Below are 9,863 nucleotides of genomic sequence, written 5' to 3' on the forward strand. Positions count from 1 at the left end.
GCATGGAAGATCTGCACTGGCGAAGGCTACATCTACACGGTCATCGGCACTAACGCCAGTGTGCGTGGCACTGGCGGACCAAAGGACTAGGTCTACATCTCCAACCTGCACAACAGACCTCTTGGTGTCTGACACACCAGACTTGCCCATACTCAGTACTGGGGCTCTAATGCTGAGTTTTCCAAGGGCATTGGACTCAATGACATCTCCATGCTGCGCACCACATTTCTCCTTATCAGAGTCAGACAGTGTGCGAGAGCACTTGGGTTCCCACCGTCATCCTACCCGCCATATGAGTCCCAATTTCATCATGGACACCAGGCGTATTGCCCACCCGACCCTCAACCTCTATGGTTTGGGCAGCCATAGTACCAGCCGCTAGCTTCCACCCTCAGTGGACCTATTGGGACCCCTGGCTGGCTCAGAGGCAACAAGCATCCCAGGCCCCAAGTGTGGCATACCAACAGGCAAGGAGGCACCCCCCTTTTGCTGTGGTGTCAAAGGGTTCAGAACCTCCTGAGCAACTCGGGGAGGAAGTTGAAGGTGAGGCAGAAAGGAAATACACCCCTCAAGCTTTTCTCATTGTCCTCACCTGATGAGGCAGCAGATGTCCCTTCCACCATCCATGACAGATTATTTTAAATCACTTAGCTCAGAGGGTGGCAAAAGTCCTGCCAATAACAGGTGCACAAAGTGACTGAACCTCACCACAAACTGGTGAACAATCTTCCACCTCTAGCAGTGACCCTCTCAGTTAATGAGGCACTTCTGGATCCTGTCAGAGTTATTTGGCAGACCCCTGTGTTCGGCCTTTCGACATGTAAGTGGGTGGACAAAAAGTATTATGTGCCGGCAAAGGGCACCGAATATTTATTTTCCCACCCGCCTCCAGTTCCATCACTGTGGATGTGGTTAATTCTAGACGCCTCCAATACCAGGTTAAATCCACCAAGATGGGAAACGCTAGGAACTGTTTCACAGAAAAGTGTATTCATCAGCCACTCTTCAGTTCTAGGTGGCTAATTACCAGGCCATGTTGGCCAAATATGACTACCAGAACTATGTGAATTTCTTTATCGATCAGCTCCCAGATCTCCCACTAAGACTGATTCATGGCGATAATTAATGAGGGCCAGCTGATGGTGAAAACATCTCTACAGTCCACATTAGACGCAGCAGACACAGCGGCTCGTTCAATTTCCACAGCTGTGGTTATGAGAAGGGTTTCGTGGCTGCGGTTGTCTGGCTTCCCAAAAGTGGTCCAGTGGAAGATCTTCCCTTTGAGGGAACGAAGCTGTTTGCCGAAAAGACATATGCGTCCCTTCACACACTGAAGGATTCTCGGGCAACCCTTCATTCCCTGGGGATATACATGCCAGCCTGCAAGAGAAAATACAGCCCTTAGCCACTGTGTAAGTCCCGGTCATCGCAATACACACCTCAATATTTGTCACAGAGATCTTATGAGCCACAGAGAAAGAAATCAAGATTCCCCTCAGGACCACAGCTGTCTTCGTCTCAGCCCTCAATCTCGAAGCAGCAGTTTTGGTTCAGTTGGGTTTACAGGCCAAACAGAGACAACATAGGCAAGCTTATATCGATGCCCACCAGAGTCAATAGCGGCAAAGAGTCCTGTGGCACCTTTATAGACTAACAGATGTATTGGAGCATAAGCTTTTGTGGGTGAATACCCACTTCATCGGATGCATGCGTTGGATGTATTCACCCACAAAAGCTTATGCTCCAGTACGTCTGTTAGTCTATAAGGTGCCACAGGACTCTTATTCTGGATCTGTAAAAGCAGCAAACAGGGCTACCCCTCTGATACTTGACACCAGGGTCAAGCAATCCTTAGACTGGTGGAAGGACCCAATAAACATCTGTATGGGAATCCCGTTTGCACAGTCTTCCCCATCCCTTTTCCTGACCACTGACGTATCCCTTATAGGCTGGGGAGCACATCTCAATGGCCATACAACATATGACAGATGGTCTCCAGCAGATGTGTCTCCACATCAACCTGCTTGAGCTCAGAGTGGTCAGAAATGCTTGCGCTCACTTTCTCCCACTGATCAAGAACACGCATACAAAGGTCATGACGGACAACATGGCCTGCATGTACTACATAAACCAACAGGAAGGTGCAAAGTCTCATTCCCTGTGCATAAAAGCACTGAAGCTATGGAACTGGTGCATCTCCCACAATGTCCTAATATCAGAGGCTTATCTACTGGGAATACACAACATGATAGCCAACTGTCTCAGCCACAAATTCCCGCACAACCACAAATGGGAAATAGTCGATGATTTTACACTACATATTCTGAGTACACCGGTAATAGACTTGTTTGCTACTCACCAAAACAAGAAATATGTCCACAGTACTGTTCCAGGGTGGGGATGGGTTGACACTCCATGGGAGATGCTCTCCTCCTTCCTTGGGATAAGGGCCTTCTTTACACTTTTCCCCCATTCCCTCTATTGCTGAAAGTTCTCTTGAAGATAAAAAGGGAAAAAGCAAACATCATTCTTATCACCCCCACCTGGCCCAGGCAGATGTGGTACCCTTATCTGTCGCAGCTGGCGTACGTCCACCGATTACTACTGATCACTCCTTACCTCCTGTCACAGAACGAGGGCAGGTGGCGGACAGGATGAACGGTCTGCTGATATCGTCCCAGAGGATCTCGTCTTGGATAACCGCCTGCATCAAATTTTATTATGAACAGGCAAGGGTGTCGCCCCGGTTGTCATGACTGCCCATTCCATGAGGGCACAGGTATCATCAGTGGCCTCCCTTGTGCAGGTACCAATCTGCAGAGCCGCTACCTGATCTTCGGTCTATACCTTTGCCTCCCACTACGCCATCACCCAGCAGGCCGGGACATTGCCAGTTTCCGAAGAGCAATGTTGCAAGAAGCATGTCCATGAACTCTCAGCCTGCCTCCAGGGCTACTGCTTGGGAGTCACCTAGCATGGAATAGACATGAGCAAGCACTCGAAGAAAAAACAGTTACTAACCTTCTGTAATTCTTCTTTGAGATGTGTTGTTCATGTTCATTCTGTGACCTGCCTTCCTACCCCTCCGTCATAATTGTCGGCAAGAAGGAACTGAGAGGGCGCAGGGCCAGAGGCGCTCCTTATATGGGCTCATGAGCACGGAGCTCCATGAGCATATGGCCTGCCCTATGGATACCACTAAAGAAAAAGTCTCTGGCAACTGTGCATGTGGGCTTGCACACATCTAGCATGGAATGGACATGAGGAACACATCTTGAAGAACAGCAGTTACTGTAACAGCAGTTACAGAAGGCTAGTAACAATTTTTTCTAGAGTTTAAAAAAAAAAAGGAATAAAAACCTCTTTTATGCTGTCTTTTTACATTATAATAAAGAAAACAAAGGGCACAAAATCAGTTTTTTCTTTCCAAAGTCTCATTTGAAGGAAAGTCAGCAAGATCTCAAATCGTTAAGAAAACCAGGTTTAGATATAAGAATCGCAAAACTGTTTATATGGTAAAATAAAATGTAACTTGATTCTTCTTTCACATACATGAGTCTGGGTTTCCCTGACATTCCCCTGCAATGGTTGGTGGTGGACACTCTTATGCTCAATAGAGGAGCATTAGTTTTAGTTGTTAGTTAAGGTACTAGTTTATTCAAAGGAAACATAAAATCTTTAAACTCTCAAGTAGGAATTGACTTTCAGATATTTTCTTGAGATTCAAGACTACCAAGTGTTTACTGCTTTGATACACTGAGAACATTTAAATAATTTTGTATCAATCCAAATATTGCTACTCAACTCATCAGATATTAGATAGAAATCATGGTTTACTGAAAAAAATCATTTTGCATCTATCTATAACAATGCAGGTAATGGGCCTGTCTGTTTTATTGTTTTTCTAGCTCAACAGAGCATTCCAAGAAGAAGAATCTCCATCCATTTTTTACTGCATCAGTATGCAGTGGTTCAGAGAATGGGAAGGATTTGTGAAGGGGAAAGACCGTGGTAAGTAACTACTTGGGGTTATAAAACTCTCTTCAGTAGGTAGGTAATCTGTGCTCTTTCATTATGTTCTCTGTCTTATCAGGTAATAGTACCAGTAAAGTAAATTATGTCTGAATGTTGTCAGAAGGATAGAACAAAGAATATCATGAGCAGAATAGTAAAGAAAATATTTAATGCATGCTTTGATATGTTGCAAGTATTATGCAGGAATTATGCAGCTCTTGTTAATAGAGCTGTCTTCAGGTGCAAGTCTCTTTTGTAAAGCTACAATTTAAATATTGGATAATATCATTATGGGGATTGGGTAAGGATAGCAATTGTGGCTAACTTGCTTTTGAAACTGCTCGAAGATTTTATTCATTATTGCAATGGTTACTTTCTGAAAAATGTCCATTTGTATCTTTGTATCATAGTACTATTGCTGAAATCATCTGTTTCCTTTTCCTCCGTACAAAGTATACAATTCAGCAGTGAGTAGACCAATGGGAGGCAACTCAACTGCAATGCTCTTTTAAAAAAAAAATAAATAAAAACTACTTTCTTTCCATTTTCAGTGTCCTAATTTTTTATTATTCTGTTTTCCACACTAGATCCTCCAGGCCCTATTGATAATACGAAGATTGCAGTCACTAAATGTAGTAATGTTATATTAAAACAAGGTAAGTAACTAATGATATTGTAAATTATTTATGCAGCCTATTCTTTGTTAATGGTTTGGGGAAAATGCTGCTATGACGTTCTGTATGCAGGTATTAGTGGTTTTATGCTCTTCATGCTAAGTTTCAGATCATACATGCATGGCAGTTGGAGAAAAAAACAAACACATGACCCCAAGCAGCCAGGCCACCTGACAGTTTACCCAAGAAAATTAATGGACTAGCTTCTATTGCAGATAAATCCAACTACAGATATGAGTATCAAAAATAGTGTAGAGAACTAATTTTCTATTGAGGGGGAAAGTATTTTCTCTCTGTTGTCTTTCGTTAGATGTGTACCACTCAGTATGCTTTGAGCTTGGAGTCTTTTCCTTCTAGGTTGGAGGTGCTGGCTTTGAAGCTACTGGATGTAAGGTACATCCGTTTAAACAGTCTGTCCTGATCTGGATCATCAAACTAAAAGAATATAGCCACAATGTGTGTGTGCTCAGCTCAAGACAAAAATATCAAAGTCTGTGCCCAAGAGAAATACAGAAAATGGAAAAGTATAGAAAAAATGCACTGGGAGACCTAGAGGAAAAGGATCTTATTAAATTTTAAAAATAATTTTAATAATTTTTTTGAGCCTGATAGAAGTCAGTTCTGAAGGGGATTTGAATGATAGAGCTGGAGTCCTCTAGTGGACTGTTATTGGTAGGTCATTACATACAGAAAGCGTCATCTGCATTCATAGCATATAGTACTAATGGGGGAATTCTGTGCCAAAAAATTAAAAATTCTGCACAAATATTTTAAAATTCTGAAAAAATCTGCTTATTTTATTTGTCAAAATAACACAATATAATCACACCAGTTTCAATTATTTTGGTAATTTATTTCAAAATACCTGTCAGCAAGTATGTCTGTAACAATACAGGCAACAAAAAAAGATTCAGGAAATGTTTTTTGACAAATAGATTCTTACTAGGCATATTAATACAGAACTCTGAGGAGTAATTCATTTAAAGTACAGTACAGAACCATATTTCCCGTACCCTTCAGAAGCGGTGCAAAGGCCTGGGGAGTCAGGGGTATGGAGGAGCTGAGGGAGAGCGAAGTAGTTGCTGGGAAGGAGCCTGGGTCTGAACGTGAAGGGTTGTTGGGTATGTGTGGCAAACGTATGGAACAGGGTTTTTTTGCGGGGGTGGGGCGGGGAGGGATTGTTAGGAAGCATCCCCCATGCAGACCCTGGCTGACCCCTAGCCTCTCCCATTCAGTCAGGCACATCTGACCCGTCAACATGTGCCCCTCCACCCCCACTCAGCCACCCACTCACCTTCCCCATACGGCCCTGTACCCCTCCCCCCGTCCCCATGTGTCCTTGCACCCCTCAGCCAGCCCTCTCCCCTCATCTCCATGTATCCCTGTCCTAATGTGTCTTTGTGCCCCCACTCAGCCATCCCCCTTCCCCTCTGTAGCTCTGCATCCCCTCCCCCTCTGCCCATGTGGCCCTGCACCTCCCTCCCCCCTGTGGCCCTGTGCCTCCACTTGCATTCAGCCCCTGCCCTAGTCTGTCCTCCTCCACTAGCCTTTATGAGCCTGCGTCTGACCCCCCCAGCAGCCTACGCTGTCTGTCTGCCCATATCCCCTATCTCCTGACCTGGCCCAACAGGCATTGTGAAGAAGGCAGGCTCTTTCTCTTCCCTATTGAGCTGGGGTTGGCCAGGAGCTGCTGCTCTGTTTTAGTGCCACAGCGCCCTCTGGTGGGACAAAGGCAGAACTCCAGCAACTTTTCTGGAAAAAAAAATTAAAAATATGCGCATTACTTGAAATATGTGTGCATGCAGTGGCACAGAATGCCCCCAGGAGTAATATAGTAACCATACTCTTTCAAAATTCATCTTAATGCATTTCATAATATTACCCTCTAAGATGTGGTTTTAAAGTTTACAGGCAGTATGGCTAAATATTTACATTATCCTGTTACTTGGTTTCTATGAGACTTAGACCCATGGTATATTAGAGGTTTAATTATTTAAACTCTATATACACAGTGTCCATATGTTAAGCATCTGTCTATAACATACAACAATAAGGAAACTTGGTGTTAAATCACTGCTGGTAGATTGGCCACCAAGCTCTCACTCTAGCTTTAGCTATCCTAAGCCATAATAGAACTAGATAGGAATTGGAAAAGTATTTCTACTAAACTCACTTGCCTTGCATTGACTCTGAGTTGAAAGAGAGAGAGGTGACAGGAACTCTGGTAAATACTGTACAGTACCACGTAATTGCTGATCCAACACCTGTTAAAGTCAATGTGATTCTGTTGTTGTGATCTGTAATGTCCTATTGGTGTATTCTTCCTTGGGTTCTGAGAATTTCTTCGTGTTTCCTGCTTTATATTCTGCCCTTCTAGTGCTTTGTCTCAGCCACTGTGAGCAGACTGGACTTCGTGGAGTCCCTTAACTCCATGCCTTAGTTAGCTGGAGTTGGATGTGAAATCCTTTGATTGCCAGAACGTGAACACAAACTTGTCTGCAATCAGCCTGGTGGACAAATATATCAAATAAGATGATTCACTGTAGAAACTTCACATTTTATAACCTATTATGGGTTTTGATATGCTAGTTGTACATTTGAGATAAAATTACGTGCCACATTCTCTGGTGACCAGTTGGTTTTGGTATTAATTAGTATTAAATGTAAGAAACAGTTTGTTCTCCATTATGTTCTTGACAGTTCACTTACAAAATACTGTCACCAGGTTGGATAGTATGTACAGTGTTGCAGAAATTCAAAGGGATGATATTAAATTGGAGTGTTTAGTATTTAGGGCAAGAAGTTTTCTGCCACTCTTAAACATCTTTTTTTTTTCTAACTCATAATCTAAATTTTTAAAGATACTCTTTTGAAAAAGATTAAATATATTGTTTTCAGGAGCAGATTCTGGACAGATTTCCGAAGAAACTTGGAATTTTCTCCAGTCAATCTATGGGGGCGGGCCAGAGATCATGCTCCGACCACCTGTTGCTCCAGTAGAACCTGATGTGCTTCAAACAGAGGAGAAGATTGAATTAGAAACTCGTGGTCTGTAGCCATCAGCACAAATATGAATTTTTAAGAAATCCTTTCCATTTGCCCAAAACACATTCCTGAAAGGTGTTTAGTTTTTATTTTATTTTATTTTTGCCTAGAAAGGGGCAGCTCATTGGGCATTATGTTAGTAATGGAAGAATGATTTGAAACTTATAATATAGATTTGTTAAAAAATTTACTTTGAAACCTTTCAGACAGACTATTCCCTTCATGTTTTGGAAGGTATGTGACTTACATATTTTGGAACATTTGGTTAATTGAAAAAAAATCAACACAGTTTTTTTGCTACATATTAAACCTATGCTGTCCTTTGTAGAATTATAAAATTGAGATGAAGGATTTTAAAAATGCTTTTAAATATCGCTATAAATTACTGATCAGTCTTTTCTGACATTTACAAAATGCAGCATGTCTTTAATTGTACAGTTTTGACAAGACGAGGTATAAAAAGAGCATATTTTAAATGGATCATGGGGAAGTAGTAAACACTCAGGAAAAGTTAAGTTTCACTTTTTTTTGTTTGCACTGCAATGTATAAAATAATGAACAGCATAAAACTTTCAAATGCTTTTCTTATTTGAATGTATCAAATATATAATTAGTCTGGATGGAATATTGTTTTGGTCAGCATATGTCAGTAACTTATTGCCTACTAAAGTTTAAATCATATAATAAGCTTCTGTATATAAACCTACCAAATATCTTCAATACTATCAGTGATGGAAAAAAATCTTAGTCTTCTTTAGGATATTTGTTGAGAGCATGAAGCGTGGAATGTAAATGACTGTGGACATGAGACTGATGCGCACTTAAGAAATTAAATTGTCTAGTCTTTTTTTTAATTTTTAATTAAAACTGAAAAAAATCATTGTATAGTTGCAAAATACTTTTTGGCATGATTTGTGATGTCAGAAGTTGGATAAAATATGTTGCAAGATTACAAAATCTTGCTGGATAATGTATACTGGAATGTGAATGGCATTCAATCTTTTTTCTCCCCCCCCCCCCCCCCCCCCCCCCCCCCGAAATCAACATTATTTAAGGCTGGTTTAAATAAAAATGACCTTTAAAAACTGGAAATATTTATTCAAATGTGTTTGAATTCTTGTAAGTGAAATACAAATAATATGTAGTAACTTGATTGCAATACAGATTTCATGTGTTCAAGAGGTGTTCCTTAAAGTTTTCCCCATTTAGGTGTTAGGAGATGATGTTTAGAGACAACATGAGGTAATATCTTTTATTGGACCACCTTGGGGGTTGTTTGAAGGCCAGAAGAGGGGTTCGGGAAAGATTTCTTTCAGGATGGGGCCCTCATCGAGTTTGGGTTGTAGTTGTTTAATGATATCCCATATAGGTTCCAGTGTGGAGTGGCAAGTGACAACTACAAGTGTGCAGTCCGGGAGGGGGTATATCTGTATTGAAGCAGGTTTTCTCAGGGTATAAAATAATAATACTCCCTCTGAACAGTGGATTTATGACTTATTGCAACAAACTGAGGGGATGGTATGATGAGACTTCCTACAATGGTATGTAGCCAGTCTGCGACTGCTAGCTGCAAATGTCTCCAGTGGCTGGTAATGGAACCCTAGATGGGGAGGGCTCTGAGTTACTACGGAGAATTCTTTCCCAGGTGTCTGGCTGGTGGGTCTTACCTATGTGCTCAGAGTCTAAGTGATCGCCATATTTGGGGTTGGGAAGGAATTTTCCCCTGGGTCAGATTGGCAGAGACCCGAGCGGGGGTTTGCTTTCTTCTTCAAGTGATGGTCCCTATTGTATTCCATTGTATGTTACACGTGTCCGAAGCTGGAGTATTTGAAAGTAGTAGTGTCCATTGGTTTGTGCATGCGCCCTTGCCTCACCTCATGGTTTCGTCAGAGGTGGTAAAGAGCGGGGCGGACTGACTTTGTCTCCAGTTCCTTCTCATTGCTGCATGGTCAGAGTGAGAGCTACTAGTGTTCTCTCAAGTATGATGCACCTTCAAACATTTAGAATTGTATATAGTTAGTTTTTCTTGAAGTGTTTTCTGTTTTTACTGTTATAATGTAGTTTTAGCTTTTAGTAGTATTTGTAGTAGAACTGAGACTTCGGGGGAATCTGTTTACGGATTACCCGTCC

The 9,863-nt window shown here is 41.9% G+C and overlaps 1 protein-coding gene across 8 annotated transcripts in view; it reads left to right on the forward strand.

Moving 5' to 3' along the window:
- USP33 (ubiquitin specific peptidase 33) overlaps positions 1–8,825 on the forward strand; it is an 89,268-nt gene extending 80,443 nt beyond the window's left edge. For 5 of the 8 annotated variants that reach the window (XM_007062571.4, XM_027825000.3, XM_037908010.2 and 2 more), the window contains 3 exons: positions 3,909–4,011; positions 4,602–4,670; positions 7,587–8,825. In XM_007062571.4, coding sequence (XP_007062633.2) covers positions 3,909–4,011; positions 4,602–4,670; positions 7,587–7,744 — 330 coding nt within the window. In that variant the 3' untranslated portion in view covers positions 7,745–8,825. Of the gene's footprint in view, positions 1–3,908; positions 4,012–4,601; positions 4,671–5,045; positions 5,082–7,586 lie in introns of those variants that run through there. The other 3 variants (XM_037908012.2, XR_005226630.2, XR_005226629.2) reach the window with 3 other exon arrangements.
- The last annotated feature ends 1,038 nt before the right edge of the window (positions 8,826–9,863 follow it).

Source organism: Chelonia mydas, chromosome 8 (assembly GCF_015237465.2).
Source record: "Chelonia mydas isolate rCheMyd1 chromosome 8, rCheMyd1.pri.v2, whole genome shotgun sequence".
NCBI classification, from domain to species: Eukaryota; Metazoa; Chordata; order Testudines; family Cheloniidae; genus Chelonia; species Chelonia mydas.